Consider the following 26,664-nt stretch of genomic DNA (forward strand, 5'->3'; position numbering starts at 1 on the left):
GGGGTGCCCGGGGGGCTAAGTTGGCTAAGTGTCTGCCTTCGGCTCTAGTCCTGGGATCAAGCCCTGTGGCAGGCTCTCTGCTCAGTGGGGAGTCGGCTTCTCTCTCTGAGCTCTCCCTCTCTCTCAAATAAATAAATAAATAAGAAAACAAAGTGAGTGCATGTGTACATGAATTTGAAAAAGAGTTATTTTGTTTCTTTTCTCATTTAGTTTGGTGTGGTTTTTGCGTTTTCACAGAGGCCTTCTGCAACAACTATTTTGTTTAGAATTTAAATACTATCCAAAAATATAGATCAGAGCAAGCAACTTGCTTGAATTTGAATATATTCCTGGAAATCAGCACCATATACTTTGCCTTTAGATTTGCCCCCGTGTTTCTAGGACATTTCCTTTGTGGTAGAGGACAGAGCTCTCACTCATGGGGCCAGCTCTAAGAGGAAGGGTCAGCACTAACATTAAAAAAAAAAAAAAAAAAAAATCTTCCTTTTTTCTTTCTTTTTTAATTTTTTTAATTTTTTTTCCTTTTTTCTTTCTTAAAGTTATTTTATCTTGTTTTATTTGTCATTGCAGTAAGTGTACTCTGTAATCCCCATGCCCATTTTCCCTCTGGTAATCACCATTTTGTTCTCTAGTATTTCTTCCTAAAATAGGGAAGTTTGCATGTGCTTAAATCCAGAGGAATTAGAAAGGAGAAAATAGAAAATGTTAAAAGGAGAATAAAAATGAGAGAGAGGTCCATCAGAAATTGGATATGAACAGGCATCAGCACACAGAGATCTTCCTTTTTCAGTTTGCCATTATGATAAAAGGTACCCAGTTAGCAGAGCACCATTTAGTGGGACTTTGTGTGCTAATCAGAGATCTCAATCAGTAGCAAAGTGTGACGGCAAAAGAGACAAAGTTTTGCAATTTAATATGTAATTGGAAAAAGAAGCACTGGATAGTTTTGTCTTAAAGGAGGCCATGGAAGATCTTAAACTTCTTAGGGAAACTTTGAAGGGCCACATTCTTACCTGTTTCCTGGTAAAGCAACTTTCTTATTTCCACAAATTACTTACAGAGCCTATGACTGGTAATTTTAGTTAAAAGTGTGAAATTAATTGAGTGTGAATATATTAATCTTGGCATATGGGTTTTTTCTAAACTATTTGAGAGTAAGAGATAGCGAGAGAGAGAGGGGCGGGGGGTGGGGAGAGGGAGAAGCAGTCTCCCCAGTGAGCAGTGAGCCCAGTGTGGGGCTTGATCCCAGACCCCAGGATCATGAGCTCAGTCGAAAGCAGACACTTAACTGACGGAGCCACCCAGGCACTCCTTGTCGTCTGCTTTCAAATTGAGTCAAACATCCTGTTTTAATAAATGATTAGAGCAAATGAGTCCAATACCATATTTTATAATCTCAACAAATGACCTTCGCACTCTACCGTCACCTACGTAAGAAATCTGCATAATTTTTGCCTCTCTTCTATCTAGTATCTCACACATCTGTTTGGAAAACACATTCAGTCACCTTCCAAAGCATCTTTGTACCTTTTTCCTCTTATAAACCCATTGCCACTGGCTTTGTTCACCTCCATACAAACTGGGAATTTCACTGCTGTAATACTCTCATTGTTTCCAGAACACACGTCCAGCAATCACTTCACCCAGCTGCCAAGGTTTTGGTCCCCCCACCAAACTATAGATATGATTATATTATAACACTACTCTAATAAGCAAACCGCTTCAGGTTCCTCAAGGTTGACAGAATATAATCCACATTTGTATCATGGCATTCATGAGCCTGTGAAGTTTGGGACGTAAGATTTCTAGATTCAAACATAATAGGCATCCAGTAAACATTTATTGAAAGAATAATTGAGGGGAGCCAGGGTGGCTCAGTCAGTTAAGAGTCTGCCTTTGGCTCAGGTCATGATCCCAGAGTCCTGGGATCAAGCCCCACCTCCAACTCCTTGCTCAGAGGGGAGCCTGCTCCCCCGTCTCTCTGCCTGCCTCTCTGCCTTCTTGTGATCTCTGTCAAATAAATAAATAAAAGTCTTTAAAAAAAACAAAAAGAATAACCTAGAACATCTAAAATATAAATGACCAAATAAGATATTTTTATGCAATCTGGCTTTAACCTTCCTATTCAGATCAACCCCTCTGTAAATTCAATGATTGCTACCGTCTGTAGCATCCACTGTTCATTCATTACGGACACCAGTCCCTGTCCATGTGCTACATGTACAGAAATGAAGAAAACTATCATGGGCTCTATCCAATGCACTGAACTAGTCACATATTAAACATATAAATATACAATTACTATTCATCTTAGTTGCTACAAAGGAAAGGGATCGGGTTGGTTCTCTTAGAAAGAATGGAGGTGGGCTGAATTTCATGTAGGGGATGATAGAGTCAGGAAAGGTTTCTTCTGGCATTAGATTTAAGACCCGATAAATTATCCAAGAGGAAATTGGGACAAGAACACATTAGACAACTACACGTTGTTCTTTTGTTCCTTCATTTTTTTTTTTTTTTAAAGATTCTATTTGTGTCTCACAGTCCTTCTTAAAGAAACCATACATTCCCATTCTTAGCCTTTTTGTGGTACTGGTTCTATTGTCTGGAATGCTCTTCTCTTCCATTTTCTATATAATGAATTTTTTCTTATCCTCCCATATTTTTTTAAATATTAAAATTCAAAATGTCCTTACCCCTTAAAAATACTGCACACGGATGTTTGTAACAGCTTTATGCATATTGCCTAAGCTTGTAAGCAATCAAGATTTCCTTCAGCAGACGTACAGATAAGAAACTGCTCTATATCCAGACAATGGAATATTGTTTAGTACTAAAAAGATATGAGCTATCAAGTCATGAAAAGACATAGGAACCTTAAATGTAGATTACTAAGTGAAAGAAGCCAATATGTAAACGCTGTATATTGTCAGATTCCGAGTATATGACGCTGTGGAAAAAAACAAGACAGCGGAGACAGTAAAAAGATCCATGGTGGCCAAGGTAGGGATGGGGACGTGAATGACCAGAGCACAGGGGACTTTTAGGGCAATGAAAATACCCTGTGTTGATGGACGCATGTCATTACGCTTTCTCCAAACCCTTACAATATGTAACAAAAGAGAATCCTAAAGTAAACTATAGACTTTGGGCTATTATGATGTGTTAATATAGGTTCACTGTGGTTAAAAAAACATCCTATTCTGGTGAGGCAGCTGTGCCTGTGTAGGAGTATGGAGTGTAAAGCAAATTTCTGTCCCTTCCTCTTAATTTTACCCTACCTCTAAAACTGCTCTAAAAAAAAAAATCTTAAAAAGGAAATTAACACTATTAACATTAATTTTCACTTCATTCATAATAAATTTGGTAAAATATCACATTTTCTGCTGTCAAGGGCTTCCAATCTTTGAATGTTCCTAAAGCCCAGCATCTTAAAATCCCCTCCAAGGCCCTGGAGACCCAGCCCTTCTCCTTCCTCTCTGTGTCTTTCTGACTTCTTCCCCTTTGGTTCCCCCACGCTCCTCCTGCTCCATCCACAAAAGGTCTGGCTCCCCGAGACATGCTTATCCTGCTGCTGTTTCTGGGCTTCCTTCCCTGGGTTCCTTGACCTGGAACAACCATTCCACAAATATCAGATAATACTGTATGGCTTTGTTCCCTCTTCTCCAGGACATTTCTGTGAAAAATGATGCTATTAATGAGGTCTGCTTGGACTTCTCACGTAAAGGGCACTTATCTACCCAGCACCCAACGAGTACCCTTGTCTTCCTTCCCTGCTCTATTCTCGCCAAATAATTATCACTAGCTTACATACCACGAATTTTAAAATTTATTATTAATTATAATATAAAACTCTGTGTTGCTCCCTCTTGTATCCCTACTGTGGGGACTCAGTTAATGACTGTTGTATGCACAAATGAAGCATATCTTCTTTGCACTCATCATTACTGGGTAGTTATTCTCAATATAATTTTTTTTCCTATCTGATATTATCAATACACATTAATTGAAGAATATTTTAAAAAATAGGAAACATAGAGGAAAACAAAACTTACAATGATCTAATAACCAATGTGACATCATGGTTAACATTTGGTTTATGTATTTTTTTAGCCATTTATTCATCTACAAAGATAGACTTCATAAAATTAGTATTATAGTATAAATACCATTTCATAGGCTGCTTTTCTTTAACTGAATCTACCATAAATATTTGCTATTAATTAAACCTTCTTCTACAGCTTCGCTTGACTCTCTAGTGCTCCACTGTTTACTTTGTACCAAATGTATGCATGATGTAATCTGAAGTGACTTGGGCCAGGAACAGTAGAGGATGTTTATCTATAGGACTTTAGTCAATTATTTAAAAGTAAAAGTGGTTAATTAGTCCAGGAGATAGACTAGGTTGTCAATAAGTACATTGCATCTTATTGTTAAACACTGTCTTTGACTTAACCAGTTAATGAGACAAGAAGTCAAAAAGTGAGACATTTGCCAGTGGACCAACAAATCACAATCCAGTGAGCCTCATCCACAGGAAGATTGTCAATGAAAGCTTTAAGAGTGCTCAAGTTCATTTAGTCATGTTGCAATTGACCTTGACACTGTTCAATGTTGTCAGTTTATTGAAAGTGTAAGGTAGCTCTGCCTTCTTATGAGACTGTAGAATTTGAGTTAAAAAAGAAAGAAAGAAAGAAAGAAAGAAAGGCACTGTAACCATTGTTTTAGAGATGAAAACTTCTGCCTGGTTTTAGGAAAAATGGTTGATTCTATTTTTAAATACTACTTCAGTTTGGTTGTTTTTTTGTGGGTTTTTTTTTTTTTTGAGTGAAGTAGTATGAATTAAATTTTCAAACACTTTTTTAGACTACACAAAGGGTAAAAATTGATTTTTATTCTTTAGTGTGATAAGATTTATTTCTTTAAAAATTAGAAGATCAACTCAGAGGAGACAAAAATTTATCTTTTTTTTTTTTAAAAGCCTCATAAATCTATCTTTTTTTCTAGTATATAACGGTTCAGGAGATAATTTGAAACTGATTCATCTGTTATACCATCTGTCAGAAATATGCTGCAGCTGTTAAATGTCCAGCAAAATTTGAACGACAAGTCTCAAAGTAATTTGCCCTTGGTACATGCAGACCAGACAATTTTCAATTTGATTTACAACTATGATTCTTGCAAATGTGACTGATGGTCTAGCTATACTACTTAAAAAATTTTTTTCTGAGCACAGCTATTGGACTTTTAAAAGGGATGAGGAAAGAAATTTGATCTAATTTGATTGAATTTATTCATGTCATGAGCTATTATAGTGATGGCATTCAATGTTTTTCAAAGTTTTCAAGAATACCCACTCTGGGCTGTGTATTCAACACGTAGGAAATGTAAACAAGTTCCTTCCTTTCAGAATAGTCCAGTGTGTAGCAAACGATCAGAATACAAACAAATACTTACCACAGTAGATTTTCAATGATACAGGATGAGAGTGTTATGTTAGAAAGACCAAGAGTTTTACGTTCCTTTGAAAACAAAACAAAAAAATAGATGTAAAGGAGCTAACCCAGGGAAGTCAATAGCTTCAACGCTCATAAAATCCATTTGCTGGAGCCAAGATATTTCAAAAGTTCTGGAGGTATATACTAATGATGTAGGCAAAACCTGTATATAATTCAAGGGTTCCAAACAACAAGTCATTTCAGGCTGATAAAGATCAGAGTGAAGATCTTTCTTGGGCAAGATACGGTGAGGCAGATCTATGCGTGACATCATGGTGTGAAGCCAGCTCTCTTGGCACTGTTTAAAATGGAAAAATGCAAAATTGTCTGTTGGCTAGAGAAAGGGAATATGTTTCAATGGCCAAAACTAGGAACTGTTTTGCTTTGCTCACTTTTAGATGGATTTATTCCTTACTATCATCAGTATTTCATTGATTCAGCAATTCTTTATGTGTTGCGTGCCAGGGTTTTAGGCCCTGGAAATAGAAACTCAGGGAACTAGACACATGCCCTAGTCTAATGATATTTATAGTCCCAAACAAGAAAAGAAATAAACAAGTTTAAAAAAAAAAAAAGCAATTGTGGTAATTTTAGATTATGATTAGTGCTATGAATAAAATAAAATAGTGTGATCAAACAGCAAGTACTATCTGGAAGGTGTGAAGGTAGAAGTTGAATTGGTTAACTTAGATAAACTGGCTGGGGTTGGGGGCCAGGGGAAGGAGGTGTTGTTTGAATTGAGGGCAAAATGGAATGGAGCCAGCCTTCTTTAGATATGGTAAAGAGAATTTTAGCCAGGATACAGAGAGGGTAGAAAGAACCTTGAGCTGAAGTGTGCTGGGTATTTCTAGAACAGAGATAAGAGAGTGACCCTAAGTTAGTGACTCAGCGAAGAGCAAAATAAACCAAACCAGAGATGCCTTAGGGCCAGACCATCACAGGCTTGGGTGGAGTTCAGATTTTGTACTAAATGTGAGGGGAGGGCACTTGTGTGGCTCAGTTGGTTAAGCGACTGCCTTCAGCTCAGTTCATGATCCTAGAGTCCCGGGATTGAGTCCCAGATCGGGCTCCCTGCTCCACGGGGAGTCTCCTTCTCCCTTTTCATGCTCTCTCTCTCTCTCAAATAAATAAATAAAATATTTTCTTTTTTAATAAAATCTTTAAAAAAATAAATGTGAGGGGAAAGCATTGGGAGGTTGTCAGGACATGGCATAATCTGATCCCCATTTTTTAAAAAATCCATCTGACAACTATGAAGAAAATAGATTTTAACGAGATCATGGTTGAAGCAAAAAATAAGTCCCTAGTAAATGTTTATTACATGAAAAAATGGAATAAATTTGATGTACATTGTGGATGTGTGTTTATTCAGTGTAGGCATATCAATTGAGTAAGTGAGTGAGTGAGTGAGTGATGGTTTGGGGCTTTCTCTGAGAAAACCTGCAGAAACCACGTCCTTTTAGTTGGAAGTTCCTGGTCTGACCTGGACAGAAGATACTGAAAGTGCAGCAATTTTATCATATAGGGTGGTACATTAAGAAATTCCTGGGATCAAAATGAGAGATGAGAAAAATCTGATCATTTCAATATTATTAAGATATCTGCATAGCTCAGGCATCAATTCAGTGTAACATACACTGAATACAGATTTCATCTGAAGTGAGTCTAGAGGTGGTGTGTCCTTGAAATGTAGACCTCAGAAGCATAGGCTTGGCAGTTAAGGCCAGCTCAGTTTTTGTCCCAGCTCCACCATTTTCTGTGAGCTCTCAAGCTTCCTCATCTGTAAAGCGGAAATGATACTGATGTCAAGAACTTACTCTAATAACTGAGTGAGATAGTTCTCTCAAATTATTTGCTGTGTTGCGTGTCACCTAGTACTCAATAAATGATGATGGTTGCTCTTCACCTATTTGCTGGTTTTGGTAATAATGGTCTCTACCATATGCCAGTCATGGTGGTCCAAATTGCAAGGAATGAGATGGAAGACCGGACAACTGGCTCATTCAGCCAAAGGTACCATAATGCATATGGCAACACATTGGACCTTGGCACATTACGTAGAAAATTAACAAAAAGTAAGTGAATGGTGCCACCTCCTTTGGGCGTACACAGGAGGGATTGAGTGAGAAGGAAAAGGAGGAGAGGTAGGTCTCTTTTTGGTCACCTACTGATTTTCACGGCGTGTAAGATATCCTCACTCAACTGACTGAAGTCCAGTTTGATTATCCTTAGCTTTCCCTGTAATTAGCACTTGATGGCAAGCTAATTCTGTTTCTCTTCATGACCACCGTCCCGCATAGTCCTTTTGTGGGATAGATAAATGACCCAATTCAATTCTTCTGTAGATTGTATGGAAAAACAATTCTCAATCATATAAAGTATTTTTACCAGTGATCTTACACTCATGCATTCTTGGACTCTTCTCTTTGCAAAACAATTTAATTCTGCTATGTAGATAGTAATATAAATAAGAAGCTATTTCTTTATAAAACAAAATATGTAATAATGAGGCAGCATTTGTATGGGAATTTCCATAATAGATTATTGAGTAAAAAAGTATGCTACCAATCAGATTTTGAATTTATCTATCTATATCTTTATCTATATATAGATATAGGTATATATATATTTATCTATATATTTATATATGTATATCTTTATGTATAAAGATATAGATAGATGATAGATACAGTATCTGTGATATTAAATGGAGTGTGTGGTCGTGCATCTCTGAAGACCAGTTAACAGTGGTTACTTCTATGGATTATGGGCTTTCTCATAATCCTTGCTTTCTTTGTATTGCATGGAAATCTATAGCATCAGGAAAATAATGGTTCTTATTTCCAGTAACAAAGAGTAAGCCAGGGAAGCTGGAGCAAGAGGTATACAACGTAGTTCATGAGCAGTAAAAAAAAAAAAAAGAAAGAAATAAAGAAAGAAAGAAAGAGGAAAACATGATTTAAGCAAAGATATAGAAAATAAGAGATGAGTTAGAGTCAGTGGTGTTTTTGCCCAAAGGAAGAGCAAATATTTTTCTAGTATACTCCTATGACACTGATTTTTAAACTGCTACTAAATGAAAATCATAAGACTACTGATTCAAAACTGGGAAAGAATTTTTGAAATAATAGAAAAATTGAGGAGACTGTGGGTAAGATAAAATCAAATTAGCTTGTTCAAATCCACGGCTGGAGGTAAAAATCCTAGATCTTTTGTCTGTGCAGAGCATGTTTTCTCTTCCCTGCTCATATTAGGGAAACCTCAACCTAATAGTATCTCTGAAAGTCACAACTATCCCAAGAAAATATGTAGTAGACAATGTTAAGTTAAAAAATGGTGGACCTCCACTATGCAAATGACATTTATTTAAAAAAAAATACTGAAAGAGAATGTTGTATTTCTATTTCCCATATTTGCCATATGTTTGGTAAGAAGTAATGCAATATTTGAATATTACATAATATAAATTGGTAACGTTAAACAAAATTTAGCCTCCAGATATGATAACACCCTTTCTATAAAGAGAAGTAATCTGGGTACGCGATTTCCACCGATGACATATGGAAAGATCTAAGTTTGTTTTTGCTTTTTAACAGAATGCTAAAGTTAGCAAAAATCTGAGGTGAAAAATACAGTGCCTATTCAAGTAATGCATGCTGATGAGAGACAAAGCGCCGTGCTTCTAAGGGCATCAAAACAAAATATTTCTGCAATCAGCTGCCCACATTTATGGGAAGCAAAAATCGTGTGTCTGCCACAGCTGTAAAGAAACATTGTTAAGGATATGGTTCTCATTGTGTGCCTTTCCTCCCTCCCTTCCTTCCTTCTTTCATTTCTTCTTTCTCTCTTTCTTTATTTATTGAAGAGGAAATGAGAAAAATCAGTCACAATCTGAGCAGTTAAGTATCTGACCTCTGGACATGCTAGATCCCAACCAAGTCTTTCCTTGGTCACAGTGAGGGAAGTTCTTGAAGACCTGAAGGGGCTAGACTGACGTCACTGATGAGTCAAGAAGCCCCTGAGTCAAGACTTCAGTCTCCTTTTCCTTCAAGTGCCTGAAGCTACCCATTAGGCTAGATGGGAAATAATGCATTATTTGTTCAAGGGGTTTCCCTACTGTCTTGGAAGCAGTGTCTAGCAAGTCAGGAGAATGGGGTCCAGGGGATGATATCGTAAAGCAGTTGGTTGGACATGATAAAGTTTAGGAGAATTCACAGATAGTGGCATACCCAAGCAGGTGAATAAAAGAATTGGCAATTGTCAGACATACGGGTGACCAGAGGGAGCATGAGGAAGTTTAGGAGCAGGAGGCAAGATGCCGTCCTGGAGTCCTGAGATGCGACTTGGGACCCGGAAGTGAATACTGCAGAGAGCCAGAACGTCTCTGGGAGCATCTGAGACACAACTGGCACGGCCAGGGAGGGTAAAAATCACAATGACCCAGCTTGTAATTCAACATAGTTTGGGCCATACAGAGCAAGGCAGGAGCCTATTGATTGGAAAGAGAGAAGGTCAGACGGAGCTCGGGCCTCTTAAATTTGTCCTGACTAGGAGAGGAAGGGTCATAAAACATGAGGCAGGGTCATCGTGCAGGTAGAGGTAATGTAGCTCCAGCTTCAAGAGTTAGGAGTAGAAGGCGAAGGACATAAAGAGACCGCGAAGGGATGTATTCCTCTGAGGACGTGCCTTTCAGAGGGGCTTTCCTAGTAAACTATGAAGGGAGATGTTGTTGCTAGAATTGCTGTCCTCAGAACCCTGGCTCTGGAGTCTTTTGTTGTTGTTTTCTGTGTTGTTGTTCTTGTTTTCTGTGTATCAGGCTTATGTTCCCAAATGTGTGATAGAAAACATGTATATTTAAAAGGCAGTGTGTAGTGAAAATTCTCCAACATTATTCTTCCTCAGAGATGCATTTGAATGCCATCTTAATTCCAATGGCATGCATTGTAAAGTTCTTTGACCTGGTAAACTCCTGCCCATATACCTTTGCCAAAGAGGCCCTTCTCAGCCAGGTTCTCTTAGGAGAGGGACAACTTTGTCTGTCAATAATCTCCTCTGTTCCAGCATGAATTAGTACAGAATTCTTACAGCTAGTCTGACTTCCTGATTGACTGAAATTGTGTGAAAATAAAACTCAAGGCCCATCTGTTTCTTTAGTTTTCATCCAAGATTCCCTGGAAGGGAAGTACACTGGAGACCAAATATTTGCCATAGTTGTGTGGCCATAGCCTTGGAAGACATCCCACTATGGGAAAATAAAGTACCGAATTATTTCAAATGTTAGCAATCTCTCTCTCTCTCTCTTCTCTCTCTGTTTCTATTGCTCCTCCTTGTCCTTCTCCTCCTCTGTAAAACTTCTAACCTTCCCCAGTGATTTTCCTGATTTAGTAATATTTAATGTCTGCAGAATTATTTTTTTTTAAAGATTTATTTATTTATTTGACAGACAGAGATTACAAGTAGGCAGAGAGGCAGGCAGAGAGAAAGAGGGAAGCGGGTTCCCTGCTGAGCAGAGAGCCCAATGTGGAACTCGATCCCAGGACCCTGGGATCATGACCTGAGCCGAAGGCAGAGGTTTTAACCCACTGAGCCACCCAGGCGCCCCTATCTGCAGAATTATTAAAACACATATTCTAATACAACAAACAGGCTGAGTCTTTGGAATATATAATGCGAAATAACCATTATTATAGTTGGAAATAAAAATGGAGAGTTCATCACTGTAGTCGGCAGGCAATATGTACATGTAGCCTGCTGAAAAATTTGATACCCATTGTGGCCTCTGTACTTTGTTTGAGCAAAAAGTACTCTTTCTAGAATGTTCTTAGCTCTCTTTCCACCTCTCTATATTCCCTCAGTTCTTAAGGTCATATTCATTATTTATATGTTACATGATACCATAGGTGATGATGAATCATTCTTTCTCGTGGATACCTGAATATTTGTCATTCTAGACCAGACGCTGGAATTTTTTTTTTTTTCTGTAAAAGGTTAGATAGTGAATATTTCAACTTTGGATATTATATGGTCTCTTTTTGTATCATCTGCTGTGGATTTGAAAGCAGCCATGACTGTGCTCCAATAAAACTTTATTTACAAAAACGAGCTGGGGGTCACATTTTGGTCTGTATGACACAGTGTGTGGACTCCACTACTTGAAAATGCTTGGAGTTTTTAAAACTTGAGAGAAGGTTAGCTAATGTGCTCATATTATGAATGAGTCATCATTAGAAAGAGGGTTAAGTGACAAAGTCACACATTTATGTTGGAGCCAACAGTAACAAGCAAATCACTAAACAGCCCTGCATTTTAAATGTATCTATTGGGTGAGCCTGGTGGTGGGTATTATGAAGGGCACCTATTGCATGGAACACTGGGTGGGGTGTGATGCATAAACAATGAATTCTGGAACATTGAAAAGAAATTTAAAAAAATAAATAAAAATTTTAAAAAATGTATTACTTTCAGTACTTGATTATATTTTATTCAGCACTGAATTACAAACTGTTTGATATTATCCTCTTATTTCATGCTTAATGACTTTATGTGGGTTTATATATTATTGGACTCATGGGGAAATGGGTTATTTTTCGATTGCCCAAAGTAGCTAGAACAGTACAAGGCACAGAGTAAGATCTCAATGAATATTTGTTATTAAAGTCTTCCAGGAGAACATACAGTATACATAGCATTATTCTTACTTAAATATGTGGCTATGGATTATATATCTGAATTTAGAAGGATATAATATAGCCAATATTTAAATTCTGATATTAATAATCTTGTAGCTACCTAAAAAAAAAAAAAAAAAAAAAACCACAACAAATTTCTTCTATCCCCTGTATGCTTTTAGCTTCCTGATAACAATTTTATTCTAATTTTGTTATTCTGATTTATATAATTTTTTAAATTAATGAAAAATTTAAAATTCAATATGAAGATGATCAACTTGTGAAAGTACAAAGTCTTTAGATATAATAAGGATAAAGTATGTTTAGGTTTTATACATGCTATATTTAAGTTCTAAATTTAAAGTAGCTAATGGATCATTTAATCAATTATTCATCAACTTCATTTTAATTACTCTCAATGTAACATATATGCATTGAATGTTCAATTTTGGAAGATGAGTCACTCATTTTCAGGCATAAGCTAGCCCTATTGAGCAGGTTTAGACTAGAAAACACTTCTGCCCTCACGATCTTATTGATTTCTAACAGAGTTCACCTCTTTTCCTTCAGATTACTACTCAGATGTCACCTAATGCAACAGACTCTCCTTGGCAAAGCAGCAAAATATAGGCATTCTCTATCTCTACCTTATCCTCTAACCAGCAACCCCTTCTTTCATATTTAATGTGTCTAGTATTTATCACCCTATCATCATATGAATTAACCCTTTTGCTTTTACCTATTTGTTTTTGTTTTAGTTAGTTTTCAGTTCCCACTAAAACATAAATTTCATGCCAGAATGCTGTTTTTGCTGTGCCTGGCTCAGCGTTGGTGTTGGGTGCATGTTTGAGTGAAGGAGATAAAAAGGAACGCATGTTAGCACATTCCTAATAAAATGGGAAATTTGGAAGTAATGATTACTCCAAGTCAATGCAGAACTTTTGTCAAAAGGTTATAAAATGTTAGATTCAAAAGAGTCAGCGCTTAAGAAATCAAAGTTTTATATTTGTGCTCACTGGCAGTTCACAGAATAGCAAAAATTTTTAACAATTAAGACAAAAATCCTTCACTGTAGATTCTTACTTCGTGAATTAGTAGTTTAAAAATAAATTTTATGTTCATCTTTTCATCCTTTTACAGTTAGCTTTCTGGGGAATATATTCATACGCAGATCCATATTTCCCAGAGGTACTTGCAGCATAACTAAGAAAAATAAGGAATATAACTGTATTTTATGAGGATGGATATGTTCATTTTTAACTTCGGATTTGTACACACTTGAGTGGTGAGATAATGAATAATAATTCATTTCCCTGGTATCACTGGGGACTTTACTCTACTTGAGTGACTTTTCAAGAAAACTAGTTCATTCCTTCTGTTGCTTAAGTTTTCTCCCATTTATAAATATCGGAGGTAGAAAACATTCTAGAATATGTAGTGTAACTCTCTGCCTTATTAAACAGTACTGAGCGTGTGTCAACATTTGTGGAGGATTGAAGACCACCTCTCTGCCATCTTGTAATTTGGCAGTGTGTTTTGGGACTCTGCAACCGTCGGATTTCATTGTTTCTCCTTCTCACTCATTCATTCTATGAATGTTTTTAGAGCATGTGCCAAGTACCAGGTGGGGTTCCCATCACTGAGAAGTAAGCATTAAGCAGACTATCAAAAATTTGATTCCCATAGAGCAATCATTCTAATGGGAGAGAAAGGAAGCCAAACAAATGAGTAAAAGCATACATGCGAGGGGCTCTGAGAGCTGTGAAGTAAAAGAAAGCCAGAAGGTGGGGACCACGAGTGATTGTAGCATCGAGTTCATCTAGCTGAGTGGAATGGAGAAGCCTGTCTACAGTAGTGAAAGTGACCTTGAGCAGAGACCAGAAGGAAGAGCCTTGTGGAGCTAGAAGAGTAATCCCGAAGGCCATGGCAGGAGTTGGACTGATGTTGCAGTAAGATGTTGCTCTAGTGGTGGACAGCAATGGACAAGGATGCTGGAGAGAGATGGGACCAGTCCAGTGGCCACTCTGGGCCACTGGAGGGCATCAGACTTTATTTGGAGTAACTGAGAGCAGGAGTCAGTGAATATCATGAGCCTGGAGCTACCTGTCCACTTAGATCTGTAAGCATCCCAGAGGCTGCCGTGTGCAGAGCGATAGAGAAGCAAGAGGGAAACGACTATCCAGTCTTTCACAACAATGATCGCTGATGGCCACTTAGACTGGGTGATGTGACAGGGTAGGATTTGGGGTATTCCAGAATGAGATCATGCAACTCCGGATGCAGTTTCCAAGAGCACATGTGGAGGACCTAGAAGAGCTCTAAGAGTTGAGTCCTGGGCAATTTAACATTTAGACATTAGGAAAATGGGGGCGATCCATTGAAGGAATCAGAGTAAGCAGTAGTGAGGAAGGAGGAAACACAAAATCTTAATGGCCGTGGAAGCCAAGTGAAGAATGGCACCAAGGGATCATCTGATTCCAGTGCCATTGATTGGTCGTATGGTGGGCACTGGTTAATTTCTCAGATGGCCGTGCTTTCCAGGGTTGTGATTATTCTTGCTCACCCTTAATGTCCCCTATTTCTGAGGCTTTATTAATGTTGGTAAGATTCATCCTAGTCTTCTCTCCTCTAATCTCTATGTTTCTAATCAGTGTTTCCAATCCTCTACCCCTATAATGAATAAATCCCCGAAGATTTCCAGAGGATGCCAGCTTTTCCAAAGCATGTCATATAAACATCACCACCTTTCCTCACGACCCTTAGCAGGTCAGCATTGAGGTCCTTCAGCAGAAAGCTTTTTATCATAGCTCCAACTCTTAAAAAGCAGGCATTTAATCTATCACAGTTGAATTATCTAAATTCTGATCCTTTGCTAAATGCAGTATCATAGATTCTGACATTTGTACTGTAATCAACAAGTATTTTAACTACAACGTACCGGTCCTTATTTTTAAACATTTGATCCCTTTTTTTCTTTTCTTTTCAGAAAAATGTGATGAACCGCTTGTGTCTGGGCTCTCCCACGGAGCTTTCAGCAGCTCATCCTCCATGTCTGGGAGCTATTCTCCGGGCTACGCCAAGATCAACAAGCGAGGGGGTAAGACACAGTTGATTTCCTTCATCAGTAAATGTGTTGAATAAGGATGTGTTGTATTTAAACCTGCATTTCTAAAATATATTTTATTTAAAAAGTGCAATAGCTATAAATAGACACCTCATTAATACTATAAACCTCTTTGTAGTCCCTACATGTAATGATTATATGTACTCATTACATGTAGTGATGTAAAAAAAATTTGGGTTGGAAGTAAGAGATGGTAAATTAAAGGGGAAGAGTTTTTAGAGTTTGTACTTGATAATGAATCCCAAATGATATAAAAATTCTGAGTTGAGGAAGTTCTTGTTAATTGGAAAATCATTTTTTTTTAAAGTTACAATGAATTGATTTCAAATATGTATACAGTGAATGAAAAAATATTCTGTAGTCACTACTTATTTTTTATTTTTAGTAACATATGGATAGCACCCATTGAAAAGATAGGATTAAAAAAAAGTGGTCCTGGGTCATGTCTGTTCCCAGGGCTCAAAATTTAATTTTGTTATTAAAGGTGTTGTAAAAAATAGTTATACATTTGCAACTGAAATTTGAGTTTTGGATTTTAAAGTAATAGTATATGCTGTAATCCGTAGGGCGGCAATAGACAACAATCCATAGAAAATGATTAAGAACAGAAACTTAAAACTCTCTTGCTTCAAAGCAACACTGATATAAATAACAATGAGGGACAACTTGAAAAGAAAAGAAAAAGTATTTTCTTGGATAAATATAAATCAACCCACAGGGACCATAATTTGTCTTCAGTAAAACTGGAAATACTAACTTCACATCACAGCCAATTCAAGGAAAAAAATATAGAGATAGAAGGAAAAAGCAAGGGACGAAGGGAAGGAGAATGGGAAGAAAGAAACAAAGAAGCAAAGATGAAAAAGAGAGAGAGAGAGAGAGAGAGAGAGAGAGAGAGAAAGAAAGAACAGGGGAAACCCAAAAGAAGAGAGAGAAAAGAGGAGAAGAAAAAAAAAATGACAGGTGACAAGAGAGAGGGATATCAGACAGATTCAGAAAGACCAAAAGGGAGAAGAAAATATGTAAGAAAGGGGTAGAATAATAGACACAGAAATTCACAGGTGTACGAAGGTACCTTAATTAGTAAAAAGATTTGGTGGAAGATATACAGGCAGAAGTGGAGGAATACAAATTTCAAAATATATGCTGCTTTGATATAAAAGTAGTATTAATTAGCTGCTCTTTTTTTGTAATTAATTTTCCTCTTTTCTAAATTATAGTATAATTGGCATGTAATGTATTAGCTTCAGGTACATAGTATAATGATTTTATATAAATTGCAAAATTGATCACCACAATAAATCTAGTTCACATCTCTCACCATGCCTAGTTACGATTTTTTTTTTCTTGTGATATGGACTTTTAGGAACTTTCGAATATATAGTACAGTATTACTAACTAAATGACTTACTTCTTTTATAACCGGAAATTGATACCTTTGACCTTTTTTATCCACTTTACTGGGAACTCCTTCTGGGAACTACCAGTCTGCGCTCTGCGTCAAAGTGGTTGCTCTTTTTATAATATGATATTTGTCAGGTTATGGTCAAGACAGAGCTGGTGAGTTACTGTAAGTTACCAAAAATTTTGCTTAAAGATGTCAAAGTAATGAGGATTTTAATTTATTCCTTTTCTCTAAGTCATTTTAAACAAACAAGCAAAAAAATGTAGGTAGAAAATCATGAAACAAGGAACTGGCCATACCAAATAATAATTATGATGTAGGCCAGCCCAGTACTATTAAATCTGGAGCAAAATGTAGAAGAAAAAAGAAATAGCACATGTATTCCTAGATGTCAGGAGGGTACCGTATTCCCTGAAGGAGGTCCTGACATTGAGACATCAACTTTAATGAGAAGAAATAGGGTCACAGAATATTTCCTTAGAAAGTTTCATAGGAAAATATGACTCATGAATTTTATACCCAGAGAATCGAGGAAAGTCAGGTTGCCTCAAGCACATAACCCCTTTGGGAACACAAATGGTACAATATAATCGACAATGAGATATGAGAAATAAAAAGAATGAAGAAACCATGGCCAAAAGCCTGGTGCTGAGCAGTGAATCCATTTAAATATAGACCATAAGGAAACAATTTAGGAACTACAGATGTGGAAGAGAGTAGAAATATTATAGATAAAAGAATGTCAAAATACCAAATTATGGGAAATAAAAGATGTATGTAAAATATATGTAAAAAGATGTATTTAAAATAGTACAAAATGCCACTTTGAATTACTTAGAGCTGTTTACCTACTCATATATGTAGAATAAGGTATCTGAAATTAAACTTTTAAACTTGTTTAATTCTTTCTTGTTTTTTTAACCTGGTGGGTGAGATTTGAAGAATGTCTTTACTTTCCTTATCATAGGTTTCTCCAGTTTATAGAATGGAAATATCTATACCTACATTTTATATAGATAGATTTAGAGATACAGTGTATATACAAAAAGAAAGTTATTTCAAAAGCAAAAGAATATAAACAAAATTCATGGCTTTATAGTTGCTTGACCAACATCTCATCTCCGTTTGACTATTAATACCATACATTGTCTTGCATGGGAATGAAGGCGTGACGCAGCGGTTCACTGGGAGAAATCATCGTCTGCTCTATAGTTACAGATTCACACTCGCTTATCACCCATTTTATCAACCTTTGTTCTTCGCCCATTTTATCCACATTTGTTCTTCTGGGGCTTAAGTTTCTTAGTCTTTGGTTCTCAAAGACCCCTTTTGCTTATCAGTGGTATGTTGTGTATACTTGCATATAATTCCTCCCCTACGCCACCACATAGCAGGCTTCCTGGTTGTTTAGGACTGTCCCACCCTGCTGAGATCTCCTCTCCTCATGCTGCTCTACCTCCAAGTGTACATACGAGCCTCCCATGTGTGGAGCTGGCCTTAACCCTAGTTGATGACCTCAGTATGGGTCAGGGTAGCAAGCATCAAAGAGGAGAATTATTTCCTCTACTAGAAAAAAAAAAAAGAAAAAAATCTACATGTGGTTATTTTCATAATAAATGGAGCTTTTTTCCTTAGTAAACTTCATATGCAAATGCTCTTGGGAGAGGAGCCATGTTGACTGAAATTCATACTAAGGTATAAATGGCTAATAACCCACATTGATTGAGAATTTATTTTTTGTTCCTGCAGTAAAATATTATACTTCTCAAGAATAGATAAAGGGGGACACCTGGGTGGCTCAGTGGGTTAAAGCCTCTGCCTTCGGCTCAGGTCATGATCCCAGGGTCCTGGGATTGAGCCCCACATGGGGCTCCCTGCTCGGCAGGGAGCGTGCTTCCCCCTCTCACTCTCTGCCTGCCTACTTGTGATCTCTGTCTGTCAAATAAATAAATAAAATCTTAAAAAAAAATAGATAAAGGCAGCAGAGATGTCCAAAGGGAGTAAATTTAAATATATATATATCTTTTTAATATATATTTATAGATATAAAGATATGTATCCTTATTTATTTATATAAAAATAAAAAGATATATTTAAAAGATATATAAATCTTTTAATTTTCATATATCTCTATATTATACACATTTATATATTTATACTTTATATATCTATCTTATATATATGTATCTTGCTGGATATATATATATTTTCTTACTTCACTATTAGGAAGAATCATCTGACACAAACACCATATAAGCATCTAAAAGCAAGAAGTTCATACGCTAACAGAGAAGGATAAAATAACTTACCAATGATACAAATACAGAAAAGAAGAAATTCAGTTGAGCATTATGTTGATTAACATTCTTCATGTTTTATCATTTATTTAAATGATATTCCTCAAATAAAGATCGAGTTTTTGAATACATAGAAAATCAGAGTAGAATGCAAATAGACATTCAGATGACAAATTGACATACATTTTTAAAAATGAGTTTAGTTTTTGGGTCCCCACAGTATAAATCCATCTGCTGCAACCTTGATGTCAGGGGCTGGTTTATGACAAAACTGGGGAAAGGTGATGCTTACGTGGAAAATTCACCTATAATTTTATGATGTCTTTTGGAGCCTACTACGGCTTTTTGTTTTTGTTTTTGCTTGTTTGTTTTATAAAAACACCAATCCCCTGTGATCTATCTTTTGGATTTATCTCCCTATTCTTAATTCACTAAAGGCTTCCCATTTTTGTGTCATTCTATGTCAATAGCAATTAGATGGATTAATCTTTCCAAAGGTTAGCAAAGATACTAAACCTCTGAGAGTCTCGTATGCGGAAAACAGTACTTTACATTTATCTAGTATTTTACAGATTATAAAATGTTCTTCATTGTTCAATGTCCCCTGATCTTCACAACTACCTTGTTAGATAGGATGTTAAGTTAGAGATGCCAGTCATTTCTTCTGCCAGACTTTCCACTTTCCTTTCACCTGCTTTGTAGACATCATCCTCTTTCTCCTGCCCCAAGGGGTCATTGTTCTGTCACATAGTCCTCTTCTCCCAGATTAGAGCTGTTCATGCTCAGTGTTGCCAGAGGAAGCAATATTGGTGCTGCACTGGAATTAGCCCAAAGATAGAACCTAAAAAGCTGGAAGATATAAGCCAAGTTTGATTTATGCTTATAGCCAGAGCAACCCAGTCAGGAAAGCTCAGAGTTTCTTGAGTGATGTGGGTCTTGACTGCTTTTCTTTCTTTTTAACCATCTTACCATTTATTTTTCCTCAGTAGACCCTTCAACACTTGCTGCTCTTCAGAGACTTTTTCTGAAGACTTGCTTCCTGGCTATTCCTTTCATTTTAGAAACCTGTCATCTTCTCTATTAACCCAAAGGGCAAAGAGGTATTGTGGTGGTGTTGTTTTGAGGAAATTTATCCTTTATTTCTTCCAGCAGGGAGAACAGATTGCATTTGTAAGCCACATAATTGATAATCACTTCTGGGAGGAATATGTGTATAATAGACATCTGGAAAGACTGCTGGAACAGATCTCTTAATGTCCACACGTGTGTCTTAAAAAGAACTACAGTCTTTACCTTCCCTTAAAAGACACTGCTGAAGTTAATAATTGCCGCCATGCCTCAAGAACTTGGCTTGGTCAAATCATTGTCTTTATAATTTTCTGCCTCCTGTGGGCCAAGAGGGAGTGTTAGTAATTAGCATAATACTGACCTCCTCTACTTAGACTTCCATACTTACACGGGTTGGAACGCCTCTTCCAGGCTCCTGAGTGGCTCTGCAAATCACCATTCTTCACTGCTCTTCAGAGGTCTTTCCTGCTTCTGGAAAGGAAATTTTTTTCCCCTTTATTGCATCCTCAATCTCCTGTCCCTAAGTTACATTTGTAAAATACCTCTTCTTCCTCTGCTTTCTTTTCTTCCCTGTTCTGCTTTAAATATTAACAAGATCTGTCACTACTAATTAGACTGTAACTGATACAGTACTGAGCTAGGGAAGCAATTACAGTGCTTCTGGGAGGACATTGTCCCTCTTTGTGTCAGTGCCTCCTACTGGTGCCCTTCTGCTCTCTCCAGTCCCTTACCCATTCCTGTTCCATACTGCCCCCTTCTGGCAGCATTTTTAAACCATTATTAGGAAGCTCTTCCCTTAGAATATAACATCAAGGGTTAGATTATGAAATAACACTGAGTTCCCAATTGTTGAACTTTTTTTTTAAGATTTTATTTATTTATTTATTTATTTATTTTTAAAGATTTTATTTATTTATTTGACAGAGAGAGAGAGATCACAAGTAGGCAGAGAGACAGATGGAGAGAGATGAAGAGAAGCAGACTCCCTGCTGAGCAGAGAGCTCATGTGGGACTCCATCCCAGGCCCCTGGGATCATGACCTGAGCTGAAGGCAGAGGCTTAACCCACTGAGCCACCCAGATGCCCCAGATTTTATCTATTTAAAAAAAAAAAAGATTTTATCTATTTATTTGAGAGAGAGAGAGAGAGCATGAACCAGGGGGCAGGGGGAGAAGAGCAGAGGAAGAGGGAGAAGCAGATTCCTTGAGCAGGAAGCCAGACTTGGGGTTTGTTCCCTCAACCTTGATATGATAACCTGAGCCAAAGATAGATGCTTAACTGACTGAGTCCCCCAGACACAATCACACAACCCCCAACTGTTGAACTGTCCATGTTGGCAGATTCCATTCCACCATTTCCCCTCTTTCTCTTCTCCAGCCTCTGCCACTTATTGTTTCTCTTAACCTGTTCCTTTTCCCACTCAATGAGCATTCATTATTACTTTCATGTGAATTTGTTAGTTGTGTTACTTCTTCTAGGAGAATTTGCCTTTAAGAGCAGATCTGTGGGAGCAGGAAAATCTCAAGGACTGATTTTCTAATGTAGCATTTTAGAATATTTGCCATTCCTATTTGGACTGGCCATACTTCTTCATCTTTGAATTAAATTACTCTCCTGAAAACACCTGCTGACTTTGCCAGCTCTGATGCAGTGCTGAGCAGTGAAGAGAGAATGACTTGTATTCATGCATAACTAGATTCCACTATGGAATCAACCAAGGATGAGCATGGGATTAGTCAGTTATCAATCTCTCTGCATCTTGGTTTCATAATTTCTATGTTTACTATACAACCTCTTGTCCAAACTAGGAACTTTGACAGTGCAGGAGTTCTATTAAAAATTATGCCAGGGTAATCTCGCAGGTATGGGCCCCCTATTTATATTTTAAGATGGAATCAACTATACAGTATAGCAGAGCTCTTGTGAAGATTAAATGAAATAATTTACACAATCTGTGTTGCAATGAAATGTTACTCTTTTTCCCACCAATTACCCTCAACTCTGAAAATCAACAGCACAAATATTAGGATTTCAAAGCAAGTGAATATCTTACTCTTGTTGTTACAAAAGCAACACCTCCCTACAAAGTGTTTGCTAGAATTTGCATATTTACCAATGTGTATATTTCCCCTACTATTGTCTAAGAAAAAAATCATAATTGAAAGATTAGTACAATAGCATTTTAAATAATTTTAATATGTTCTGCATAATCAGACTGCTGTTTACATTAGCTTAAATGTTCCCCATGTCTTTTCTCCTTAAACTCCTTTCATTTCAGATAAATTTATGCTAGTGATATGTGTTATTTTGTTCTGATTATCTTTACATCATTAGAATTAGATCTTACGGAGCCTAATACAATATTTGTTAACTCTATGATCCTCAGGAAGGCCAAAAATAATTGTTCTAGACATTAGGCAGAATAAAAAATATTTCCCCCTGAAATATTTTTTAAAAATAGATTTTAAATGATTTTTTTCTAAAGTTATCAGTAGGTCTTTGTATTCACTTTTCTATTTGGATGAGAGTTACCATTTAACTAGCATTGTAAGTTTTAATTTATTCTTTTTACTTTAATTCTCCAATATAAATCAAAATTTGGGCTTTAGTGGGAGCTTTAAAAAATTCAGTGTGCAATACGGGATACATTTGTATCATTGACACTTGTTAAAAATGATAGAATGTTGAAAGCATAGTTACTAGGGAACGGCTCATAAATTTGTTTAGACGTGCCTTTTTAATTTGCAAATAATATTGCTGTGTTTCTGCTGTGGCATCATATTTTATAATGTTGGAATTTTAATAACTTCTTTTGTATTCCCCATAGAAATCCATGCTGGGTTTTGTAGCATTTCCCTGGAATACTTTCCCAAGGTGTGTGATATTAATACATGCTATGAACACATACATATACACACATTTTCACAATAAAATTCTCTGGGCAAATCCTTGTGTTCTAGAGGAATCAGAGAGATCTTCTTTGCCATGCAGCATCTTTGGGTCCAGCAGAACCCACATTCACATTGGCAAATGCTTTTTTAAAATCTAACCAGTCTACACATCATGGATTTTAAACAGGGTTTGCTTAATATACTTAGAAGTACAGATGAGTCCCATGAGTTCATTACTATCTTTGTAAAAATACTACTTTTGAAGATTCTTTGATAAGAGTATGATGGATATGATTTTTATAGAATTAATTGGAGCAAAGAAGTTTTTAGGTTTGGGGCATTTGAGACAAGAAATTTCTTAGTGAATTATTTTTAGGAAGTTTCCAGCTTGCTATGTTTGTACCAGCTATCTTAAAATTGCCACTGAGAGGCATCCGGGTGGCTCAGTCCGTTAAGTGTCCAACTCTTGGTTTCAGCTCAGGTCATGATCTCAGGGGTTGTGGGATCAAGCCTTGCATTAGGCTCCGCGTTCAGAAAGGAATCTGCTTGAAGGTTCTTTCCCTCTGCCTCTCCTCTCTCTCTCAAGTAAATAAATTCATGTTGATTGTTTTTTTTTTTAATGTGCCACTGAGAAAATTATGAGATGGAATAAACAGTACAGTTAAAGTAACCACTGCTACCATCTTTGAAATGGCCCTGGGATATTAATTCTCTAATACTCTCTTTTATCACAATATTAAGAGCTGATTGTCTAAAAGAGTGGGAAATTGTGACCAATCAATTCAGATATTTGTAATATATTTTTGTAATACGTTCTTCACAATTCTTCCTTACACACAGTATTGAAACCCTTCCTATTTGGTACTTGTCCTGTAAAGTTTAGGACATATGGAGTGGGAAAACATCACATCTGCACCAACAAAGAAATATATTTAAATAAATATTTATTTTGAGAAGATGTACAGGTTAAATATATCTTTGTAGATTTCTTGGTGCAGACTTAGAGAAAGTAGGTTTCCCTTCTGCCTTTGGGGACATCTTGGGCCACTTCCTCTTTTTACTTAATTGCCCTAAATTCCTCGCTTCTGTCCTGAGAAACTTGGACTAGATCATCTCCAAACACCTCACCTTGTGGCCAAGATTAACCACGATGCCTTGGTTTCTATCTTAATGGAACACTGCAGATTCTTAGTGGTCCACACTTGTTCCTCTGTGCATAGATGTACTTTCCCAAATAAAACTAAAAATAGCCAAGATAACTATTCATCAAATAGAAACTATTCATCAAATAAAGTTTTTCCAAGTAGAATATTTCTTTCTAAACCATTCCAGAATACATACCAATTGTATATTTTGGAGATTAAATGTTAATTTACCCTTTTGATATTTACTAATTTTATTCAGAGAGGCCTTACTATTTTTCACATCTCTGTCAAGAAGGTTTAGAATTCATGTGAGTGATTTGTACTGTATCTAAAGTATTCATCTTAAAACAGAATTCTTCATACAGTATCAAAGGTATTTCTTTAACATAGCACTACACACATGTTCAATTCTCAAAGAGTATTTTCTGAATGAATGAACAAACATATTGAAGCATATTTATTGTACATATTATCCTATTCTTTTTAAACTTCAAATACTCATCATTTTTGCATTGGGATGACTTGTTAAACCAAGAGTGAGTATTTGCTAACATTTTTCAGTTTCCAAAAAATTATTTAATCACTGATGTAACTACCTTTAGGTCCATACAATAATAGGTAATAAATAACAGTAGCAAACATTGTTATCATCATTGTAAAGAAAACAATTATCCGTTTTTTATAACTGAAGTGCTGAACAATTGAGAAGTGGCCTCAAGGTATCAGTGTTCTTCCAGTGCTTTTGAAATTGTGGAACAGTTGCCATCAGGATAATGATATCCAGTAAAGCTTCTCTTATCTCAGGATCTTCCTTTCATGGATGAAGCCTTCACTTTGAGCGGTTGCATACATTTGGTAACAAGTGCCTTTAGGTAACAGAACACATTCCGTCAGTCCTTACAGCTTGTGTGTGGTTCATAAGGAATACATTCTGTGTGTCACTTATAGCAGTATAAACTAAGAGAAAAAACAGGCCAGGAATGAGCAGGGAATGTCCACCAGTCACTGTCTCGGACACTCACATCAGCGGATTCCCAGAAGGACACTCCCCAGTGAGGGGCACTGCACACAGGGTCCACTCGTTCAACAGGGTTAGGATTAAAAAAACAAACAAACAAACCAAAAAACCCCCCAAAAAACAAAAAGCAGACACATGAAAAATATACTTCAAATCCTATAGTTTCATTTCCTCTGTTCCAGATGAGTGACTCTCCGTCATTCTTCAGTATTTACAGTCGTCCCCATTAATCTGTGGGGGATATGTTCCAAGACCCCCCCGCAGATGCCCCAAATAGTGGCCAGTACTGAACTCTATGTATACTATGTCTTTTCCCATATATACGTACCTGTCATAAATTTATAAATTGGGCACAGTAAGAGATTAACAGTAAGAACTAGTAATAAAATAGAACACTTAATAAGCTATAATAAAATTCATGTGAATGTGGTCTCTTTCTCCCAAAATACCTTCTTGTCCTGTCCTCACCCTTCTTCTTGTGATGACGTGAGATAATAAAATACCTGGGTGATGAGCTGAGGGTAGTGAATGACGTAGGCGCTGTAACGTAGTGTTGGGCTAGTAATGCCTTCTGGTCATATCTCAGAAGGAGGACATCTCCTTCTGGACAATGGTTCACCATGGTTGATGAAAACCACAGAAAGGGAAACCATAGACTGGGAAAAGAGAGCTCCATCCATTTTTCCCTAGTTGCTTCCTTCCTCTAATTTCACTTAAAAAGAGGGGGGAAAAAAAAAAGCCAGGCCAAATCATTTCCAAGGCTACTGAGAGGATTTAATTTAGTAATGGCTCTATTAGCAACCTGGTTAGGTCATACTTATTAGAATGAATTAGACCCATGTCTTAATACCTTTAGCAAATTAATGACTCTTTTCACACATTTTTCTTTGAGAAGAATGAAAAAAAAAATAGAATTTCCTCTCTTTTATACTCATGCCTTCCAAAACTAATTTTAAAAATATTGCCACTAATAATGATTCAAAGCAGTTCAGCCTTTCTTAGCGTACTGCCTTTTCTGTATTCTACAAATGAGCAATCAACACTGTTTACTCTCCCCTTGCTTTAAACCCAAGATACATGCTCCACATGAATACTGCTGACAATAAAACATGACATTTAAGACAGTCTACTTTTTTTGTTCTTGCCTCTTTAACGTTAAAATGTAAACTCAAAATGCAGAAAGCTTTACTTCTCAGGTTTTCACCCAAAGGTCACTTTTATTTTACTTTTTCTTAGCTTTTTTTATTTTCTTCACAATGCAAGGAATTTATATTGAATGTTTTTCTTTGGCTCTGGCTTCCTTCTGAGCAGCTTCTAGAATTTTGTTCCTTCCTATCTGTTTTCCCACTTAAAAACCGGTGGGCCGTGCTATTTATTTCAGTTGGAGGAGCGCTGTTTATTTCAGTTGCCTGGATCATAACTGTTCCCTCGGTGTCAGCAGACATCTGCAGTCAGGTGGCCAGTTCTACCATCAAGGTGAATTATTTTGTATTAGAAGGCTCAACCCTGAACATATGCATGGACAATGTATAATTACACGTGTTTTGTGGATT

General features: G+C 36.8%; 1 protein-coding gene across 1 annotated transcript in view; it reads left to right on the top strand.

Moving 5' to 3' along the window:
* CNTNAP2 (contactin associated protein 2) overlaps window positions 1-26,664 on the top strand; it is a 1,947,395-nt gene that overhangs the window by 560,748 nt on the left and 1,359,983 nt on the right. The window contains exon 2 of the mRNA XM_059172148.1: window positions 15,150-15,260. Within this exon, the coding sequence (XP_059028131.1) occupies window positions 15,150-15,260 (111 nt within the window). The remainder of the gene's footprint in view (window positions 1-15,149; window positions 15,261-26,664) is intronic.

The sequence above is a fragment of the Mustela lutreola genome, chromosome 4 (assembly GCF_030435805.1).
Source record: "Mustela lutreola isolate mMusLut2 chromosome 4, mMusLut2.pri, whole genome shotgun sequence".
Taxonomy (NCBI): Eukaryota; Metazoa; Chordata; class Mammalia; order Carnivora; family Mustelidae; genus Mustela; species Mustela lutreola.